Source organism: Aspergillus affinis, assembly GCF_023601865.1.
Source record: "Aspergillus affinis strain CMG 70 chromosome Unknown NODE_29_length_302309_cov_84_903329, whole genome shotgun sequence".
Taxonomy (NCBI): Eukaryota; Fungi; Ascomycota; class Eurotiomycetes; order Eurotiales; family Aspergillaceae; genus Aspergillus; species Aspergillus affinis.
In genome coordinates, this window is record NW_026515810.1 from 197281 (window position 1) to 218243 (window position 20963).

Sequence of the window (20963 nt, forward strand, 5' to 3'; positions counted from 1 at the left end):
TGTAGTGAGCAATGTTCGCCATCACTCGACTATGCAGTGCTGTACCCAAGTAGTGTAATGTGTGTATCTATCGCAACGCTATGCAAGGTGACAACGATCACCATGAACAAAAGAAATCAAACATGATAGAGTGGACTCAGGCAAGTGAGACTCTGGGTATCACAGACCTTGACCCCCGAGTAAGCTTCTGAGGATACCCTCACCTGGCCCTGTAATCTGACTCTCAATTTCTTTTTGAGAAACAAAGCAAACGAGGCCCTGCTCATCCAGCGTTTTACTCGGGGTCATAGGCCCATTGCCCGACTTGGAAGGAGTGCGTCTGACGTCCGAGCCACCGGCAACCGTACCCCCTCGACCTCGACCCTGATATTCGCCCACTAGCCCCAACGTCTCCAGGTTGCTGATAACATCCTTGAATTCTGTCGCAGTAAGCGGGTGGAGAAGATTGTCTCTGCGACACAAGACGCAGTAGGTGTCGAAAATTTGCTTGATGGTCGGTACGGAATGCCGAGTCTTTGACGGTGTACCCAGGTGCTCTCCTTCGCGTTTTTTCCGATCAAGAGCAATCAGAACACAAATTGCCGCCTTTTGCTGAAGATTGAGATTTCTAAGTCGCTGGACTGTTCCTTGACCGAAAGCAGAGGAGGTAATGCGGGCTACGTGAGCGATGCTAGCCCGTGGCGCTGTGAAGACTGTGTAGGTTGACGTCGGATTGTGCTTGGTCTTGGCCGGAGATGAGAGGTTATTGTTTTCGACGAGAATAGTTTTGGAGGGGGATTCTGGGCCGGTAGCCTGCTTTTCAAGCTTTCCGAGAGTTTCCTGCTCGATGAGATCGATGGCACGTTTGACCAATTCAAATGCTTTTCGTAAATCTCCGGTTTGAGATGCCACTTTCTTCGCGCACAGCATGATGGCGGCCGGCTGAGCAAATGGGACGAAGGCCGGGTCTTGATGCTGACCTTGGGGTAGCAGTGACCGAAGCCGATTCGTAATTACACCCGCAATCTGACTGGCGTTATATGGCAGGAAAGGAAGAAGTTGAGGCTTCAAGTTTTTCGCTTTCAGTTGTGGTAGGGATCGATCGGTCAGATCCAAGGCGTTAGCAATGCCAATAAGCATAAGCTTAGACTTGGTGTGCAATGCCCATTCAAACAGGGATTGGAGGACTCCAGCATCTGCTGTAAGAAGATGGTCTATCTCATCCAAAGTGACCAGGAAGAAACCATCTTGTTTCTTACTTGGAATGAACAGACTCTTCAGCCGATCGGCCTCGCTTTTTTTGAAGATCTGATCATCTTCGCACAGATCTTCAATAAGTTTGCTGTAAACATCGCGCGCAGTCCGCATGCTTGCGCAGTTGACATGTGCAACCTTCACAGATTTGAGGTCCAATCCACGACACACCTCCTGGACCAAAGCACTTTTGCCAGTGCCTGGAGGGCCACTAACGTATAAACAATCACCCTGGCGCGATTTCATACCGTCTTGAATAAACGACGTCAATTTCTCCCGCTCTGCATCTCGACCAACGATTTGAACCGAATTTGCGCCTCGTGCGAACAATTGCCTAGCATCGGTATATATTGTTTGAGTCGTCGTAGGAGTAGAAGTCTGTCGAGGAGTGCGTGGAGTGAAAGATTTCCCCCCAACTTGAACTCTATGCCTGGGTGTAATGGGCGGAGAATCTAGAGCGTCCCGGAATCTCGACTTGGACGGGGTTTTGAGTTGAACGGGCTTGGTGTTTTCATCTGTGCCGATTAATACCAATTCAACGCGGCCAAGTGTCGGTGACTTACCATTGACCGGTTTTGAAACACGGGATGATTCCTCCTCCTCCTTTTCTTTCTCCTCCTTACCCACAGATTTAGACAGCACATTCTCGTTGGCAACCTCTTTGGTATCGGCTTGATAGTCCTGTTGTGACGCGTCCGATTTTTTTGCTCTCGATCGCAGTTGGCGAGATGACGACAAAGACGCCTTGGAATCTTCCCGAAGAATCCGCGGGGGTTGTGTGCGGCGCTTGCTTGCGCTGCGCAATGGTAATGACGGAGCTAACACGAAAGGAACGATCAGTATTAGTAGTTTGATGGATCAAGAGAGCAAGTGCAATGGCGTACCTTCTGTGTCAATAGCACCGCGTTGGCGCTTGCCTAGAACCGAGGCTGCCATTCTGGGAGAGCTACCAGGCGTAGAAGAGGCAAGAGCAGCTTTGGGGAAGTGGATATGGATAGATGGCAGCTAAGAAAGGTTGAGGAAGTACGGAGTAGGAGGAAAGCGCTAAGAGCATACTTTGACCCAAAGGAGGCATAATCAGGTCGCGTCGACACCGCGTTTCGTGTCGCGCGTCTAGACCCGTCACGTGTGCCGTGTTGGCTCTCGGGCGCGGGGCAGAGACCATCGACGCAAGCAGCGGGGCGAGGCGCTGTCGGGCGCCGTAGCCTGGATACCCGAGAGTGGCATCCCGCAACAAATGCGTCACCGCCCGCCTGGCGGATGATCACATCACGCATTTCAATATTATTCCTTACGGAGTATTCCTCAGTCCTTCTTCATCCGCCTAGACTAGCTCGCTTACGGACTCTGCTCTGTTTTCTCTCCTTTCTTCGGCTCCACGTCTGTTCCTCACTTCTCGCTCTCTTTGACCTGCTGTCATTCATCGTTCTCTACAATCGTCCAATAGTTTGCAGCTGTTTGCATCACAACCTTGCCCCCCTCCCCAGTCGATAAAGCTTGCTGCAAGCGCTCTTCCATCCTAAACAGCTGACGACACCCTCCTTCCCTCGTGTTCATATTCGAACTCCGATCAGACATCATCGGAAACGCTCTTTGCCCGCCATGGACGGCGATGTGGTGGCCCAGTTTACTGAGATCACCGGCTCGAGCCCTCAGCTGGCGACTCAGTATCTGCAACTAACCGATTTCAACATTGAGCAGGCCATGCAGCTTTATTTCGAAAATGGCGGTGCGCCCTTGACTGAAGAACCGCTACCATCAACTTCTGCCCCTCATGCTGCCCCTCACGCTGCCGGGCGCGAACATGAGTCTGGGATTGTGAATGTCGATTCGGATGACGATGTTACGGTGGACGAAGCCCGGTCGGCACCTCCGAATCAACTTCCACATGCTTCTACATTTGATGATGATGCTGCTATGGCCCGTCGGCTCCAAGAGGAAATGTATGGTGGGGAAGATAATTCCGATGGGGTGCGTGCTCCAATGGCCCGAACGACGGAAACACTTGTAGGCCCGGAGGCAGAGATGGATGACGGCGACATGCACGCCAGTATATTGGGTCAACTACGTGCTAGCCAACGAGGCAGTGAGTATACGGAGTTACTCCTCTTTATTCTTCCTTATATGCTTCTATCCTTCCATGCAAGTTGCTTACTAGCTTGAACATTTAGATCGGCCCGGTATCTTCAACCAGAGAGACAGCGCGTCGATCTGGACAGGAGACGATGATGAAGACGAAAGGACCCGTCGTGAAAGACTCTCGGCGGCAACGGGCGGGGCCTCCGACTCGTCAAACAAGTCGAATATGCTCGCTGAGATGTATCGTCCGCCATTCGAGATCATGTCTAGGCTCCCATGGGATCTGGCCCGGCAAGAAGGACGCGACACCGAGAAGTGGCTCTTGGTCAATATTCAGGATTCGTCCGTCTTTGACTGTCAGGTGCTGAATAGAGATCTTTGGAAAGACGCCGGGGTCAGGGACACGGTCAAAGAACATTTCATATTCCTGCAATTCTCCAAAGACGACCCCCGGGCTTCTCCCTACTTGCAATACTATTTCCAGGGTAGCGACGTGTCCGACAACTACCCTAACATTGCCATTGTGGATCCTCGGACCGGAGAACAGATGAAGGTCTGGTCGGGGCCGCCCGTTATCAAGGCGGCGGACTTTCTGATGCAGCTTCACGAATTCCTTGACCGATACAGCCTCAAGCACAATGTTCGAAATCCCGTGGCCAGGCGCAAGCCCGAGCAAAAAGAAAAGAGCATCGACGCGATGACCGAGGAGGAGATGTTGGAGATGGCTATGAGAAACAGTCTCGGAACAGACGCAACTCAGGCCCCTAAGATGGAGGATCCAGACGATCTGACTCGCAGTACCGAGGATGTCAAGGGCAAGGGCCGAGTTGCCGATGCGGAGGATATCGATATGGACGACCAAGGTGAATCTGCCGCTGCCGCAGCTTCTCCGTTCTTATCCATCCCCGACAATCGGCCGCACACCGAACCTCCTGCAGACCCTGCCACGACAACGCGCATTCAGTTCCGCCATCCGTCTGGGAGGGTCATTCGGCGCTTTTTGTTGTCTGATCCCGTTCAGCGGATATACGAATGTCTCAAGGCTGAGCCGCCGTTGCCAGAGAAAGCAGGCGTGGAGTTCGAGCTCAACTCTTTGGGCCGCAACTTGATCGATTCCCTCGGTATGACTGTGGAAGAGGCCGGTTTGAAGAATGGAACCGTGATGATTGGATATATGGAGGAGTAATGCAAATGGTCTCGGTTGAGGATACGACATATTGATTGATGAGACATTGAAATGAAGCTTTCTGGGCCCGCTAGAGTCCTCCCTGTCTTTCCCTGATATTTCATCGATCTATCTTCCCGGGATGGTTTTAGCCAGGGCTAGCAAATACCCGGGGTGTTTAAGACTCGAGGAATACTTTATGTCAGATCAATCGATGATATGATAATAGTGAATATAGTTACTCGATGGGAGAGAGATAATCTGAACACCGCCTGCCCGACCGCCCGGCAGAATCAACCCCGCGCGGGCACCAATCAGTCGCCCATCCCTTCTTGCCCTCTTCCTCTCTTCCTCTCTCTCTTCCTCTCCCTCTCTCTTTCTGTCCCTCCTCCCCCTTCCATTCAGAATTTCTCCCTTTCTCTCTCATCCCCTGTCGACTAGACCCACTAGCCTGCTTTCTAGTCCGGTACTCTCTGACGTGGACACCCGTTTGTCTTGAAGCAAGGAAACTAGCTCTCAACCCGGCGAGACAACCGCTCGGGCGTAGTTATTGTTATTTATTTATTTATTTACTTCATCTCCCTTCATGGCCGACTGCCCCAACTCCTGTCGGGCAAGGGGTCTCTCTATCTCAAGAAAATAGTAAGTGGAATAACCAGATCACCATCACTATACCCAAGCATGATCTGCAAGTCAATTTTCAATAATACAATCCCTTCGACGACCCTACCATCAGACGTCTTATTTCCGTTTGTGGTTCAACTAGAATTCCACCCGTTCCGCTCTCCATTCTCCCTGGCCCGTTCTAGGCCGTCAATCGGTTAGTTGTTCATTTGGTCGCTGCATCCTAGATCTGCACTCGATCTTGCTGTTTTCTCTAAATGCGTCATCATAATCAGCCTTCGCATTCCAGTTTAAATATGCTTCTTGAGTCCTTTTTTTTTTTTTTTTTTTTTTTTGCACGCTGATTTGTTTGTCTCGAACCTCGATCTGTGGCGGCTGTAACCTAATGTACCATTTCCACATCCTACAGGACCAAATACTTGCCGATATCATTTGCGCATCTTCAACATGGAAGGCTTAGTGGACCCAGAGACAATCTACATGAAGCAAAACTGCATCGGTCCGTACCAGCCCGCTTGAGAGTGAAAGGCGTTTCCCTAATGTATATGCAGGAGGTGGAAGCTTCGGTCGTGTTTATAAAGGGTATCTATTTACCACATCCGGGCCTGAGTCTCTGAATCCATTCCGTGGATCATTCTAACGTACTTTCCCCACAGACTCGACAGACGCAGCGGTGATTCTGTCGCGATTAAGATCATCGACGTGGAAAATGCCGAAGACGAGGTCGAGGATATTATTCAAGAGATCGCCATCCTATCAGAACTTAACTCCCCCTACGTCACAAAATACCATGGTTCGTTTTTGAAGGGATCGAGTTTGTGGATTGTCATGGAGTTTTGCTCTGGCGGTAGCTGCTCCGACTTGATGCGTGCAGGGAAACTCACTGAAGACTATATTACGATCATTATCAGAGAGCTTCTACGAGGGTTAGACTACCTACACAGCGACAAGAAATTGCATCGTGATATCAAAGGTACAATTGATTTCTCTCCACCCTGCTAAATCAACATTACGTTGACCTCTAGCAGCTGCAAACATCCTTCTCACAGCCAACGGCCAAGTAAAATTGGCAGACTTCGGGGTGTCCAGTCAGCTTTCGGCTACAATGACCAAGAAAAATACGTTCGTGGGCACTCCTTTCTGGATGGCACCAGAGGTGATAAAACAATCAGGCTATGACTACAAGGCCGACATCTGGTCCCTAGGGATCACAGCCATTGAGTTGGCCAACGGGGAGCCTCCTTACTCGGACATCCACCCCATGAAGGTGTTGTTTCTCATTCCTAAAAATCCACCCCCTACTTTGCACGGTAATTACAGCAAAGCCTTCAAAAGCTTTGTCGAACTGTGCTTGCGCCGTGATCCTCGAGAGCGACCATCTGCAAAGGAACTGCTAGAGCATCCTTTCATAAAACGGGGACGGAGGACGACGTATCTGACAGAGCTTATTGAGACCTACGAGCGCTGGAATATGAAGAATGGCAACAAGAACGCCGATGACGATGAGGACTTTCTACCCGAGCCCTCCTCGCCTTCCCCAAGGACCGAAGAAGATGATGATCTTTGGGACTTCGGTACTGTTCGCCCCGTTGGACGACCACCGGGATTGAAGCCGATGAAGGAGACAGACGTGAATACCCGTGATCGCGAAACAGCCGAGTGGGATTTGAAAGACGAACCCCAGAAGGGACCCACTCATGGTATTCCGCAGAGGCCGATGTATATGAAAGACGCTCGAGCTCCTGCACCGCAGTCCTCACCAACCAAGGTCCCACTACCCCCATCACCAGTGAAACAATCACAGGCAGAAAGCTCACCTCAGACGCCTTCTCGCCTTCAAAGGCCAGTTCCTCAACACGCAAGGGAAAGCCCTGGCAGTGATTATGACAAAGCGCTGCAAAAGTCCCTTGCACAAGATCTCTCTTTCTTGCAACTCGAAAGTTCCCCCAAGGCCCCCGCGCCTGCGCCGAACTATCGAAATGCCGCTCCGGTCATGCATGAGTCTAAACCTCTGCCCGCAAAAGCGCCCACACAGTCCACACAACCCACCCGGAATACCCCAGACCAGCATCAAAGGTCAGTTCTGGAATCACGCTCTCACCATCAATTGCCTCCTCAGCCACAGCCGCGCCCTCTACCGACTCCACGGCATATTCCACCCCAGCCAAACCCGCAAAGGCCCCAGCAATCCCCCTTACGTGACCTGCACCCACCCGCTGCCAAGCCGAATTTCCATCAGCTGCATCAAACAATCGACGCCAGTTTACAAAACCAGGGAGGCACAGCGCTGTCGGGCGAGGTGACGGCACTGAACAGTGTCATCCTGCCTGCTCTCAAAGCGGCCACCCGCCGTCGTGCCCGTCGCCTGGAACTTCTCTCGCGCAACATGCCCCTGGAGGGCAGTGAGAACCGAATGGATTCCTTTGAGCTTCAGTCCCGCCGAGAGTATGTCCATGGAATGATAGAATCTATGGTGAGTGATTTGAGCGGTATGTTTGCCCGAATTGAGCGCTGGGATAGCGAAGCTCCCATCGGAATGGGAGCACATGTCAACTCGTTCCTGGAAGGGTTCCTCGAAGAAGTTCTCGTTCGGATCGAGCCTGACGAAGAGTCAGCTTCGACGAAACAATGATGACGCTGGAAACCGGCACTTCATTCCTCTTTTCACGACATTTCTACCAACGGCATTTTACCCTCAGGCGTTGTTTGATCTCTTTTCATCATACTTTTAATGTGCAAACTTTCCATAACTGAAGCGTCCGCGTTTGACTGCTGTCGACATGAGTTTATCAGATGAACGACATGTTTTGAATTGAAGAACAGATAGCTACTGCCTACGGTGATTTGAATATGCGTGTCATGATATGTGAACTTCACGCCCTTGTTTAGTGTCTTCACTTCCTTTCTTTTGTATTTGTTGTGCTTTTCGAGCTGGATCCTCCTCCATGTTCAATAATCGATCCCTTCGGCCTTTTTTCTTTTCTGTCTTAAATCTTTCTTTCCTTTTCCTTTCTTTGTGTGTGTTTGGGGAGGGGGGTCGGTAAAATACAATGATTAGAAGCGAAAGCGGGAAAACACTTGAGGTTCTTTTTTAAAAAAATTGTATTTACATGGGTGTTTCCGATTATACCGGCATTTCAAAATATACAAAAAGTGGAGTTGAAGAATAGGTCATTCCTGATCGAAGCGATAAGAGAATGGCTTCATGAAGTAACAAGACAGGGATATCAATCATGTGGCATATTTCCACGATAAGATTACATTATGCGAGTACACATTAAGTCAAAGAGAAGTTGCTCTTGGAAAAGAAAAGGGGGGTATATGCTTTTTTTTGTTTCGGCAGGGCGTTCCAATCGTTTAGGTTTGTTTTGAATATTGGAGTTCAGGATACTGCATTTGAGGGGTTTTGTAAGGGCGCAATTAATGGATGGATACTGTGCTCCTTGATGCGGACTCTTGTTAAGAAAGAGGTCTTGCGTTCCATTTTTGGATCTGAAGAGGCCTCATTGGAGCTGTAGGAACAGCCCACCGATTAAGCTATCTGGGAAAAGAGTTGGGATCGGTCATAAACGTAGGGATCAAGAAATATACAGTCCAGATCATGAATGTCCCTTCTAAATCCACGATGATGGAATAGGTAAGGCGATATGTACCAGTCAGATACCCTTGAAATTCCAAGAATTTGTTTCTTAGCCTTCAAGGGGTAAAAGTAAAAAGCCTACTATCCTGTAGGGCGGAACAGCCAGTCCGTCTCGGGGGTGGGAATCAAATAGTTCGTAATATTGAATTCGTTCGCATTCGGAGGCGCCCCCTCCACGACAGTGTTGTTGTTGGTGCTGGCTCCTGTCAAACCATGAATTGACATTGGGTTTTCAACCGCCTCGTTGATGTCGATACTGCTGATATCAGGGGCCCGCGCTGGCGGCACGCGCGGGACGTTGAAGAAGCCAAAGACGTCGAGATACTCCAGTTCGTTGGGCGCGAGGTTGCGCGACTGCGTCACTGAGGTTTGCGGTGCTGGCTGGCTGCCCACGGGAGACGAGCGCGGCTGGCGGGAAATCAAGAAGTCCAGATCAAAGGCGCAGCGGCGCATGTCTGCTAGAATTTTGACGGTGGACGGAGTGACGCGCTCGCTGTCGTCAGCGCCAGATTGTTGATATTCGCCGTACTCGTCGAGCACTCGTTGGAGGATACAGCTGTAGCGTTCCGCGACCTTCCAGTACTTCCCCATGCGAGCCAACGTGTCCACGAAGAAGATTATATCCGGACTCACGGTATGAGCGATGGTGGAGCCATGGACAAGTAGTAGCCGAGCAGACACCCAGAGGGTGAAGGCAAACGGGGGCCCTAGCTTGTCGAGCATGTTATTTTCGACTACAAATCGAGTCACGGAGAGAATGTTATCGACTGCCAACAGACAGCGTTGACTGGCACTGTAGGACGGCGTGAAAATCGGAGAGCGCGTGGTTGGGTAAGCAGCGGACGAATGAAGCCTAATGACAGCACTGTGACAACGTTGGAAATTAGTATGTGACATCAAATCAATGAGGAGAGGGACAGGAAATGCCATGGACCGTTGGGGCTTACGTTTGATATGTGGTATGAAGCTGGACCCAGTCACAGGGAACACTCTTGCTGTGCTTCGGTCCGTTGAATAGCCGTGAGGCGTTTTCGTAGGCGTACTCGGCAGGAAGACCGAACTCCCAGGATGTTAACTCGCTATCCAAATTGCGATACATCGTTTGCCATTCCTCAACGTCAGATAGCGCCCCGATATCCACGGGCCGTTTCAGAAAGAGATGTATCCGAGATAGAATGCCGAGTATTTCCACATAGAGGCCAAAGGATCCAACGTTCTCGGCATGACTCAGGTAGTCAGTTCGTTCACTTGAGCGGTGAAACCACCTGGTTTCCACGGGCTGGTTTTTGACAAAGTATTCATCCTTGCAAGGAAGCTTGCGGTCAATATCCTTGTCATTCAATGCAAAGTCAAAGGCCGTAGCGATCGTGGAATATCGGTCCAGTAGGTATACCATCCAGAAGAGTCTGCGTCTACCCTCATCCTCGACCCAGGAATCCGATTCTGGAAGGGTGACTGCTCTCAGAGTATAGATGGAAGGATATATCGGCGCAATGAGCGATGATTTGGACTCGGCGGCTAATCCTAACTGGACCACTGATCGCGTAATCAGAGCCAGCAATTTCCACCCCGGAGGCCCGTTGGAAGAGCCCACTAAGTCCAAAGCTAAAATCACGAGTGCCTGAAGAGCCTTGACTGATGAATTCTCGAGACCGTAAAGAAGGACTTTCTGCTTCGACGAGTCGTGGTATCTCTTGCGATTCTGCTCGTTGAGTCGGCTATCGCTTGAGAACCGGAGCGTAGTCGCAACAATAGCATAAAGAACGATTCGGTCAGCTTCATCCAGCGGCGACGGACCAAAAAATATATCCAAGGTGGTGCGACGGTGTAGTATGGGACACCAAGTATTAATATGCTCAAAGTACAGGTCCACCAGCGCGTAGAGCAGATCGTATGGAGGTAGATCAAGTTCTGGGTCGGCAAGTGATTGCTCCTGATTTGCAAAGAGATTGACCGGAACCGTCAATGATGATTCATTCCCCGTATAGTCATTTTGAGAGGTGGTGTTAGGAATCGGGGGCAAAGGGGCCGCAGGGTGAATAGCGATAGGCAGATGAGCCTGCATGGTGTTCTTGACTGACATGTCGGACGGGCTAGTGATAGATGCCTCATGTTGATGGGGAGGGACTGGCACCGACGACGTGTCTTGAAAATAGAATGCATTCCGAGGACTAGGTCCTTGGCCAGCAGATGGCTCCGACGGAGAGCTATATGAAAGAGGCGCCGCATGCGCGAGCTCGGGGTTAAATTGAGGTTGGCCATGAATGATATGCGTTTCAATAAGACGAGCTTGCGTCTGAATGACCTCCTCAAGTCTGTCTGTGCACCACATAAGCAACGGTTCCCGCAAGAATAAAACTCCGAGGCGAAGAGGGAGGGCATACCGAGGCGCTGTTCCAGCTCCTTCCCGTAGCCTGCGCGAAGGCCAGGTTTCTTTCGCTCCTTATACTCACAGATCTGACCGTTGCGGGTGCACCATCCGCAGCTAGGCTGGGCTCGGTCTAATATTGTCAGATGGGTGGAGACAGAGGTTGATGCACGCGCGGCAGAGCTACATACCGCATTTAACTTTCCTCTGCTTACATAGCTCGCATCTTCAGTTGGTCAGTTGAGCGACTTGCACGAAAGACTGGCGTTCAGAGGCGGGTCCCCGGGCGAGATGCGCGCGCGAGAGAAATGTCAAGGGGATGGGGGTGGTGGCAAGGAGGAGAGCGACTTCATTTTCCGAGAACAGGGGCGGAAAAGAGTACATACGACACAGTGAGGGGGCGTTTCCGCTTCAGCGCATTAGAGGCCGTTGAGCCATTTGGAGCGAACCGATCGAGATCGCTATCAGCTGCAGACCAGGATTCGTCGGCGCTGTGGTCTCTATCTTGGTTCCCGACGAGTCGGGAAGACGGTGGAGTCTGCTGAGCAGAGACAGTTGCAGCAGCGTTCGGCATCGTACTCTAGCGAGATCCGGGGTTATAACAACTCCATCAACAATGACGTGCAAACCAACATCCTAGTAGCTCGATGGGGCTCGGGCGATCCGGTCTCAAAGAAGGGGTTGAAAAATGAGAGCCGTATTCCTTTCCCGAGATGGACCTTAGGCCGAGAATTGAGACCGAGATGGGGAGAGGAGGGGGGGGGGGTAGGAAAGTCGAAGGCGAGGGAGGAAGGAAAAGATGGCCGACGGAGAAAAAGCGACGGTGCAATGGGATTGCATGCCTGAGGCAACTAACGGGCGTTCAACCCCGCAAAACGGGAGTGCTGACTAAGACTGCGGAGACGCGGAGGCGCTAATTCGCTTTGGGCCGCGGGCTCTCGGTGTAGTTCTACCCCGAGGCAGCACGGGCTGCTGCGGCCTTTCAAATATCCCGGACGCCCTCCTTTCTCCTTTCCTTTCTTTTTCTATTTTTCCATTCCTATCTTCTCTTCCTCTTCTCGTCGGTGCCGAGTTGTTGTCCTTACGATCTGTATATCCGATATCATTGACCTCCGCACATCATGGGCTCTACAGCAACCTTTCCCCGCATCAAAGAGGTGCGCACTTTCCTCATTGATGGAGTGGGATCCGGCGGTGATTACCACAATGTAAGTCCCCTGTAGAACTATTCATGGATATTGCCTGTGTATGTAGTTAATGTCCGACGACATACTGAACATATATCCAGGTCAAAGGAGGTCATTGGCTGGTAGACAGCGACATCTCGACTCCCATGACCCGATGGGCTCAATACCGTGGCTCCCGCACTTCGTGGGGAATCAACGTTCTGGGGTCATTCTGCGTCGAAGTCGAGGCTACGGATGGCACCAAGGGCTTTGCGACGGGATTCGGTGGTCCCCCGGCCTGTTGGTTGGTGCAGCAGCACTTTGAGCGATTCTTGATCGGCGCAGGTAACGAATAACCGAGGGACTTCCCCACCGCCGAGACAAGATCAGGTCAGGCTAACCCAAGACACGATACCATAGACCCTCGAGATGTGAACGAACTCTTTGAAAAGATGTACCGGGCCTCTATGTTCTACGGGCGCAAGGGTCTCCCCGTTGCGGTCATCTCGGTGATCGACCTGGCCCTCTGGGATCTTGTGGGCAAGATCCGCAACGAACCCGTATACAAGATGATCGGCGGTGCGACTCGGTCGCGGCTCAACTTCTACTGCACCGGACCCCAGCCGGCCTCCGCCAAGGCCATGGGCTTCTCCGGCGCCAAGGTCGCCCTCCCCCACGGCCCTGACGAGGGGACGGAGGGACTCCTGAAGAACCTGGCGTACTTGCGCAAGCAGCGTGAGAGTGTTGGAGCCGACTTTCCCCTGCGTGTGGACTGCTACATGTCCTTGAACGTGCCCTACACGATCGAGCTGGTCAAGCGGGCCGAGGCGGAAGGAATCAACATCGACTGGTGGGAGGAGTGCCTTACCCCCGATGACTTCGACGGCCAGGCCCTGCTGAAGAGAGCGCACCCCACCGTGAAGTTCACCACCGGCGAGCACGAGTACTCCCGGTTCGGCTTCCGCAAGCTGGTCGAGGGCCGGAACCTCGACATCCTACAGCCGGACGTGATGTGGGTTGGAGGTCTGACCGAACTGCTCAAGGTCTCTGCGCTGGCCGCGTCCTACGACCTCCCCGTCGTGCCCCATGCCTCGGGCCCTTACTCCTACCACTACGTGGTCTCGCAGCCCAACACCCCCTTCCAAGAGTATCTGGCCAACTCGCCCGACGGTCATACCGTGGAGCCCGTATTTGGCAACCTTTTCTTGAACGAGCCCATTCCCACCCAGGGATATCTGGACGTTTCTGTCTTGGACAAGCCTGGATTTGGTCTGGAGCTGAACCCGGCCGCTCCCTTGATTCCGGCCGCCAACATTCTGACTCCTGCACCTCAGAGAAGCTTGCCTGCACCGACTGACCATGAGCAGGGAGCTAATGGAAACCATTGAGAGGGGTGAAATGGGATTGAAACAGCGGGGAATTTAGATCTATAAATATACATACGTACAATTGGCTGGTCTTTATTTATTTATTTTATTTTTTTTTTTCTTTCATGAACATGTTTTACCAAAGATTGGCATATGCGCGTGTATTTAGACATGAATACAATATGAACATTATCCTTGGGCAGCGGAATTATCTCTGGACTTCATGCTTCTACTCGAAACAACGTACAAAGCACAAACCCCGCGGGACTTCCGATTTCCAGGCGACGTGGGGGAAAGCGGGGGGTCCTCGGAGGATCATTGCCACGAGAACCCCGAGAGGAAACTCCACCAATAAATCATTGCCTTCGCCTCGTCTCCCGGCGGGGTCCAAGAGGTCAGGAAAGAAAATAATAATAATAATTTCACAAAGACCGAAGTATTATCCTGATCATCTCTCATCGGCATCTTATCGGCAATTGAAACCCATTGAGTATTCTCTTGGTGCCTCTCTCTGACTTCCTCTTACTCGGATTAACCGACAACATCAGGAACCACATCATGCCTCTCCCCCAGATTCTCGTCGGTAAGGTCGCCGCCATCACGGGTGGTCTTACTGGTATTGGTCGGGTCTGTTTGATATTTCTCCTATTTCTCTTCCAGTCCTCTCCAAAAGGGCAATAGAATTCTCACTAACATGGAACTCTTTCTCCCGCTAGGCAATCGCCCTAGAATATCTCCGCCACGGCGCAAAAGTAGCCATTAACCACCTGGGCGGCCCCAAGGAGGACTCACTCCTGGAGGCCCTGCAGAAAGACGCGTCCGATGTTGTTGGGGGCGAAGGGAACAGGTTCATCGCAGTGGCCGGCGACGTGACGCAGCCCGAGACCGGACGGGAGTTTATCGCCAAGACAGTCGAGGCCTTTGGAAGACTGGATGTATTCGTGAGCAATGCGGGAGTGTGCAAGTTTGAAGAGTTCCTAGAGTGAGTTGGGTCTGGACACTACAAGTGTCATTTGTCAGATTTCAAAACTAATCGTTGTGCAGGGTTGACCCGCCCCTTCTCGGCCACACCATCTCGACTAACCTCTCGGGCGCCTTCTACGCGACGCAAGCGGCCGCCCGACAGATGGCGTTGGCGCAGTCGCCTCCGGGTGGTTCGATCATCGGTATCAGTTCGATCTCGGCGCTAGTGGGCGGTGGGCAGCAGACGCACTACACACCGACGAAGGCCGGCATTCTCAGTCTGATGCAGTCGTGCGCCGTGGCTCTGGGCAAGCATGGGATCCGTTGCAACGCGCTGCTGCCGGGTACGATCCGCACTCAGCTGAACGACGAGGATATGAGCGACCCCGAGAAGCGGACGTATATGGAGGGACGAATCCCGTTGGGCCGGTTGGGCCAGCCTCCCGATCTGGCGGGTCCAGCGGTGTTTTTGGCATGCGAGAAATTGAGTGGATATGTGGTGAGTTTCTTTGTGACCCGATTCCTCTTAACGCAGATACGGTTGTGGGACTGGTACTAACAATCAATCCTTTTCATAGACGGGCGCGCAGATACTGGTGGATGGAGGACTGTTTGTGAATCTCCAGTGATTTTGGAGTGTGATGCAAAAGATGAAAAGTAGATGATCATGTAGATAAATTGCACGCTTTCAGATGTCAATTCCATATGCTCGCACCGCAACTTGGCCCCAGACACCTCTTTTCTCCTCCTCCCTCAGCCCCCGTCTGTCCAGGATGCCCTCCACCACCCTCCTCCAGCGCTGCCAGGCCACCGGGTTGCCACCGCCTCCCACGTTGCAGACGGGCCAGTCAGACCCGAACAACACGCGCTGTGGACCAAAGGTATCGAATATTATGTCGGTCCACGGGCGAAGTCGCTCAACGAGCTCTCGAGCGTCTGGTTCCGCATCGGTGGAGAGCGGGGGCAGCTCCGAAAAGACCCCTGAGAGCTTCATGTAGGTGTTGGGATACTGCGCCATAGCCGTAATGAGGGAGGACCACTCCAGGAAGTCGGGATGCGTAGTAATAGACACCTGGGAAGTGTACGGTAGACGGAGATTGGGTTTACACAGATGATCTATGGAAGTCGGTGTATTAGCACGAGGAATAACCATGGTAGTAGCTAGGGGAGGGCGTGAGTGACTTACTGATAATCACGACGGGTTTGGATTTCTCATTCGTAACCCCACCGTGGGCCTTGCGTATCATCTCGACGGCCTCGCGCAACTGCCCAAGCCCACCTTGTCGGGCGTCCACACCGAGATCAAATGTCAAGCCTTGCTCTCCCAACCATTTCAGTCCCGCGATAAAGTCTGGCTGAACCATGACTCCGGCCGGCTTATCCTGGACCAAGTAACGCACCCCTCGAAGCTTCTTCCATACCTCCTCCGTCTGCGTCCTTTCCTTGGCTAGTTCGATATATTTCTCGAGCGCTGCTGGTCCTCCTGGTACAGGCGCCCAAGGAACGAAGGCTAGACAGAGGTGGTGGTCCTCCTTCTGATGCCCTTCTCCGGGGACCGCCTCTCCCGTGATGACTCGAGTCAGCAGGGAGACTTCATCGAGAGCGTGCAACCAGCCCTTGCCGGACTCTTCAACAGAAGAGATGCGGTCCGTTTCAACAAAAATAAAGCCCCGTAGATACGTGGGTTGCGTGGTTTCCGGAGAAGTAGATGCCGAGCTTGTCGCATCGCGGTACTCGGCGACGGAATGCTGGGAGGAGAGAGGGCCACCCGGTCCATACCAGGCCAGAGTTGGCAGATGGGAGTCAGGGAAGAGATGGATGTGTGAGTCGACAATGGGGATGGCCATGGCAAATGCGAATGCGAGTAGTCGAGGAGGTGGAGGTGCCGATCAAAGGTTGAAATGACGGAGAGAAGCCAACTTTCTTGCTGCGGGGTAAATCCGGTCGATCTTCCACGCGCTCTTCACGAGGCAAACAAGCACAAGAAAGGGACGAAGAAAACAGAATGATCATACCACAGAACAGGAAGAAATAGAAGGAGGAGGAGAAGGAGAAGGAGGGCAGAGGATGACGGTGGATTCGATTCGGGCAGCTTTAGACCGAGCTCTCCTTGCCCACGCCCTCGACGATTCCGCAAAGGTACTCAAGGACACCGACAGACGACTGGTATAAAGTCATCGTGGATCCCCCCTGCAGATCTCGTCAACACCTGTCCAGGATTTTGGTGTGAATTCCTCCCCGACCACCAAACCCCAGACTGCCCGACACGAGCGGCGGTTGATCCATGGTCAAACCGAGGTTCATCTCCACCGACTGGATCCTCTCCACTATTTGCCCCTGCGAGAAATGATGGCATCCTCGGATGTTGGACAATAGGAAATGAACCGTAGACGCCAGCCTGTCGTCCTTCCCCGCGATTTCTCTCCACTTTCTTCTTCTCCTCTTTTTTGCCTTTTGGACGTGGACTTGGCGTCGCAATTTTCCGACCGACCTTGGGAATGTCGCGACACATAAAGAGGGCTCTATCCCCTCTTTCTCGTCACTCGGTCCCTTTCTGTTCCATTAATTCCTCTACCCAGAATTCTAGATCGATTTGTCTGTCAATATGACCACCCCGGAGATTCCCCTAAAACAGAAAGCCGTCATCTATGACCAACCCGGCACCGTCTCGACCAAAGTGGTGGAGATCGACGTCCCCGAGCCCGGTGCGGGCGAGGTGCTGATCAACCTGTATGTGCATTTCCTTTGTTGGCGAGGCTTGAATCTGTAGCGTTCGACTGCGAGATAGAATCTAACGTACGGAACAGCACTCATTCCGGGGTTTGCCACTCCGACTATGGAGTGATGACCAATACTGTACGCATGGCCGACTCTCTCTCTCTCTCTCTCTCTCTCTCTGAACACCTGAGCCTTCTGTACTAACATTGTTTTCAGTGGAAAGTACTCCCTTACCCCACACAGCCTGGACAGGTTGGAGGGCATGAGGGCGTTGGGAAGATCGTGAAGCTCGGTCCAGGCGCCGAATCCTCAAACCTAAAGATCGGCGACCGAGTCGGTGTGAAGTGGATCTCGAGCGCTTGTGGAAACTGCCGTACGTAACAATTAACAGACATTCAATCCTCAAGCCGGGTGGACAATGCCTTTCTGACGGGAAAATTGTATAGTTCCCTGTCAAGCGGGATCCGACGGACTCTGCTTCGCCCAGAAAGTGTCCGGCTACTATACCCCGGGCACCTTCCAACAGTACACTCTGGGACCAGCCAACTACGTGACTCCGATCCCTGATGGACTGGGCTCAGACGAAGCGGCACCCATGCTTTGCGCGGGGACCACCGTGTACGCCGCTTTGAAGCGCAGCAACGTGCGACCGGGCGAGTGGATTGTGATCTCCGGCGCCGGCGGCGGACTGGGCCACATCGCAGTGCAGCTGGCCAGTCGAGGGATGGGGCTGCGCGTGATCGGTGTCGACCACGGCAGCAAGGCCGAGCTGGTCAAGGAGTCCGGGGCGGAGCATTTCGTGGACATCACGAAATTCCCTGCGGACGATCAGTGCCAAGCCATCACCGAGCACGTCATGTCCCTTGCCGACGGGCTAGGTGCCCACGGAGTCATCGTGTGCACTGCTTCCAACGCGGCGTATGCCCAGTCGCTCGGGTTCCTGCGCTTTAACGGCACCCTGGTGTGCGTGGGCGTGCCGGAGAACGATCTGCTGCCCATCGCGACGGCGTACCCGGGTTCCATTATCCTCAAGCATGCAACGATCACCGGGTCGGTTGTCGGCACGCGAGCGGACGCCGTCGAGACGTTGAACTTCGCGGCGCGCGGCGTCATCAATGCTCATTTCCGCACGGAGAAAATGGAGGCACTGACTGGCGTCTTCGAGGAGATGCATCATGGGAAGGTGCAGGGACGAGTGGTCCTTGACTTGTCCTAGACAAGTTGTTCAAGCATGCATTAGCGATGATTTGCTCTGGTTTTGAGAGTGATGCAGTTAGTCCTGCTTGATGCGGCGACTGCAGTTATGAGTACGACCTTATGTCCGCGTATTTTCCATAGTTGCTGTAGTGTGTTCTTCATATGTGCAATCGATTCGTATTATGATCTGAGAACAAGACGTAGTAGTAGTTTATCTGCTAAGTGCATCTCTGTATGCCCTGTTTTAGATTGAACATGAAATGGATGCGTCATCACAACAACAACAACCTGTCAGTTAAGGTTGCCTTTAAGTTTGCCTGGGACCGTGCGGGTTATCGTGCCCTACTTGAGAAGATCACCGGAATTTATTTTGACTATCAGATATTCTTTAGATTAGTGCATCCACACTTGGAGGGAGGAGAAGACAGAGCATAAGACCAGCCCCGCTGGTAATCAATTGCCTATATAAAAGTACTTGAATCCACAATAACAATAACAATAACAACACAACACAACACAACAAAATATCGGGCTGAAAACATAGAAGAGCCTGTAATGTAGATATGAAAAGAAGCACAAAGTAACAGCCAATCCAAAAGGGGTTATATCTCATCAAAAGCGCATGTATATCAACGACTTCGCTTGCTGTTCCCTCCCGACACTCCCGTAGCCTGACGCTTCTGTCCAGAGGCAGTCGAACCCGACTCGGCTCGACGCACCAGCGTGCTCAATTTGAGAAGAAATGCTCTCGGCGCTCGGTTCACTTCGTTCTTGTGTAGGATCGCATGCAGCTTGGCTCCGAACTGGTGGAGATCAGACCCCTGCAAATGCTCAAGGGTATCGAGGATAAAGCACTGGCCAGTCTCGTCGGTCGTGCCGATGAGCTGATGATACACGTTGCGCTCATCCTCGTCCTCTCCGTGGAACGATTTCCGGCCCCATCGGTTGCCATCCAAGGCGTCCTTGTTGCGGTTGCAAATGTCTTCCAGCAGTGTGACCAAGGCCTTTGCGGCGCCTTCCATGCCGTGCGGCGCGCGCGCGGTAATATTCCACTGAATCTGACCCACGTTGTACTGTAATTCCCGGATAACATTGGCGACATCCACGTCCGTTCCGCTCTCGGGCTTCTTCCCTGTCTGGCAGAAGAGGTCGAAGTCGGCCAACAGCTTGCGGGAGCGTCCCTGAATTTTGTCGAAGTAAATTGCCGCACAGGCTCCCGGGGGCATCGCTTTGCACAAGCTGGAGTAGACGGTGTCGTCGTGCACGGTGAGTCGAAACAAAGTAGCTTCGAAGTCACCCTGCACTACGCACTGCTCGGGCGTGCGTGACAGCCCCGTGTCGTCCACCAGGTCGAGGCGGAAATCTTCCGGCAGGACGCCCATGCTGAAGGCAGACAGGAGGTCTCGAGCTTTCTGAGAACGACTCATCCCACCAACTGCTTCAGAACGAACATACTGCCAGCCCAGTTGATCCGCAACGGCTTCGAGTTTACCATCGAGAAGCTGCTCGGCGCGCGAAAAATTCGGAAGACGACCATCGCTAGCGAGAGGGGCCACAGAGGATACGAGTTGGGGGAGGAGGCAGGCATAAACCCGATCGAGAAGCCACTTTTTGCTAAAGTATTAGCACAGACTCTTCATAATGAGTAGAAGAAAAAGTTTTCCTTTTTCCACTAGGTGCCCCCCTTTTCTTGACTTACAAAAATGTGTTGACAAGCCACGTTAGACCGACAAGAGAATGCCGAACAGGTGCACGTATAAGCATCCGAACCCAGGTGCACCCGAGCCTTCTCGTCCAGCTGAAAGTCGTAACCTGTCTGCATGGAGCAGCAGCTAATGACCTCGAACTGGCTCGAGAATCCAACCAGCGCCCTGGCCTCTGACGCGGAATCCAGCTTGGCCAGATCATATGTGATCCCCGATTTCCCTTGTACAGTCAATGATTCACCCGAGTCTTCTGCATCCATCTCGCTCTCTTCGCTGTCACTTCCAATGTTCTCACTATCTTCGTTGTTATCGTCCTCCGTAGGTCGTGCTCTCTGGTTTTGGGACCGCGGTCGTGACATGGGGTTAGCGATGGACAGCTTACAAAACTGTCTCGTAGGGGCGGACATGGAGAAAAACTGAAATAAGAACAATGAAACGATCAATCTTGATGAGAAGTAAGTGACTTGAGGGCAAACGAAGACTTGCTGATGTTGGACTGACCCGAGTTATATAGAATTTGTCGAGAGCCACAGGTGGGAGCGTGTATTCTGAACCAAGACAGTGCCGCAACACACTTGTTCGACTCGCTTCCACAGCAAGAACAGTGCCATACAGACGCAAAATGATCAACTTGCTATCTGAGAGGCTGGTTCAGGCATGAGCCACACCGTTAGTGCCCTTTTTCTCTTTGCCGCATGACGAAACCTCAACCGTCATCAGCTGAGGAACTCCCCAGA

At 52.4% G+C, this 20963-nt stretch overlaps 9 protein-coding genes across 9 annotated transcripts; 5 read left to right on the plus strand and 4 right to left on the minus strand.

The window, feature by feature from the left end:
• Nucleotides 1-159: 159 nt before the first annotated feature.
• Nucleotides 160-2510, minus strand: KD926_005770 (AAA family ATPase CDC6; the record flags this gene model as incomplete). The annotated part of the gene is made up of 3 exons (XM_053098958.1): nt 160-2051; nt 2118-2207; nt 2261-2510. 3 exons carry the CDS (start codon nt 2508-2510, stop codon nt 160-162), a joined length of 2232 nt encoding a protein of 743 aa, XP_052957251.1.
• A 325-nt stretch (nt 2511-2835) lies between these two features.
• On the plus strand, nt 2836-4498 carry KD926_005771 (DNA-protein crosslink repair co-factor UBX5; the record flags this gene model as incomplete). The annotated part of the gene is made up of 2 exons (XM_053098959.1): nt 2836-3319; nt 3405-4498. 2 exons carry the CDS (start codon nt 2836-2838, stop codon nt 4496-4498), a joined length of 1578 nt encoding a protein of 525 aa, XP_052957252.1.
• A 1050-nt stretch (nt 4499-5548) lies between these two features.
• KD926_005772 (putative Ste20-like serine/threonine protein kinase) lies at nt 5549-7733 on the plus strand (the record flags this gene model as incomplete). Its single annotated transcript, XM_053098961.1, has 4 exons — nt 5549-5600; nt 5653-5683; nt 5758-6074; nt 6127-7733. The coding sequence occupies 4 exons, from the start codon at nt 5549-5551 to the stop codon at nt 7731-7733; spliced, it is 2007 nt and encodes a 668-aa protein (XP_052957253.1).
• A 1089-nt stretch (nt 7734-8822) lies between these two features.
• KD926_005773 (putative C6 transcription factor) lies at nt 8823-11683 on the minus strand (the record flags this gene model as incomplete). The annotated part of the gene is made up of 5 exons (XM_053098962.1): nt 8823-9606; nt 9689-11060; nt 11126-11242; nt 11301-11335; nt 11496-11683. 5 exons carry the CDS (start codon nt 11681-11683, stop codon nt 8823-8825), a joined length of 2496 nt encoding a protein of 831 aa, XP_052957254.1.
• A 547-nt stretch (nt 11684-12230) lies between these two features.
• On the plus strand, nt 12231-13663 carry KD926_005774 (L-rhamnonate dehydratase; the record flags this gene model as incomplete). The annotated part of the gene is made up of 3 exons (XM_053098963.1): nt 12231-12317; nt 12398-12620; nt 12696-13663. The coding sequence occupies 3 exons, from the start codon at nt 12231-12233 to the stop codon at nt 13661-13663; spliced, it is 1278 nt and encodes a 425-aa protein (XP_052957255.1).
• A 537-nt stretch (nt 13664-14200) lies between these two features.
• Nucleotides 14201-15234, plus strand: KD926_005775 (SDR family NAD(P)-dependent oxidoreductase; the record flags this gene model as incomplete). The annotated part of the gene is made up of 4 exons (XM_053098964.1): nt 14201-14269; nt 14359-14624; nt 14687-15104; nt 15184-15234. 4 exons carry the CDS (start codon nt 14201-14203, stop codon nt 15232-15234), a joined length of 804 nt encoding a protein of 267 aa, XP_052957256.1.
• A 59-nt stretch (nt 15235-15293) lies between these two features.
• On the minus strand, nt 15294-16452 carry KD926_005776 (uncharacterized protein; the record flags this gene model as incomplete). The annotated part of the gene is made up of 2 exons (XM_053098965.1): nt 15294-15721; nt 15792-16452. The coding sequence occupies 2 exons, from the start codon at nt 16450-16452 to the stop codon at nt 15294-15296; spliced, it is 1089 nt and encodes a 362-aa protein (XP_052957257.1).
• Nucleotides 16453-17210: 758 nt separating this feature from the next.
• Nucleotides 17211-18539, plus strand: KD926_005777 (zinc-dependent alcohol dehydrogenase; the record flags this gene model as incomplete). Its single annotated transcript, XM_053098966.1, has 4 exons — nt 17211-17335; nt 17413-17461; nt 17540-17696; nt 17770-18539. The coding sequence occupies 4 exons, from the start codon at nt 17211-17213 to the stop codon at nt 18537-18539; spliced, it is 1101 nt and encodes a 366-aa protein (XP_052957258.1).
• A 610-nt stretch (nt 18540-19149) lies between these two features.
• Nucleotides 19150-20585, minus strand: KD926_005778 (uncharacterized protein; the record flags this gene model as incomplete). The annotated part of the gene is made up of 2 exons (XM_053098967.1): nt 19150-20127; nt 20220-20585. The coding sequence occupies 2 exons, from the start codon at nt 20583-20585 to the stop codon at nt 19150-19152; spliced, it is 1344 nt and encodes a 447-aa protein (XP_052957259.1).
• Between the last annotated feature and the right edge of the window lie 378 nt (nt 20586-20963).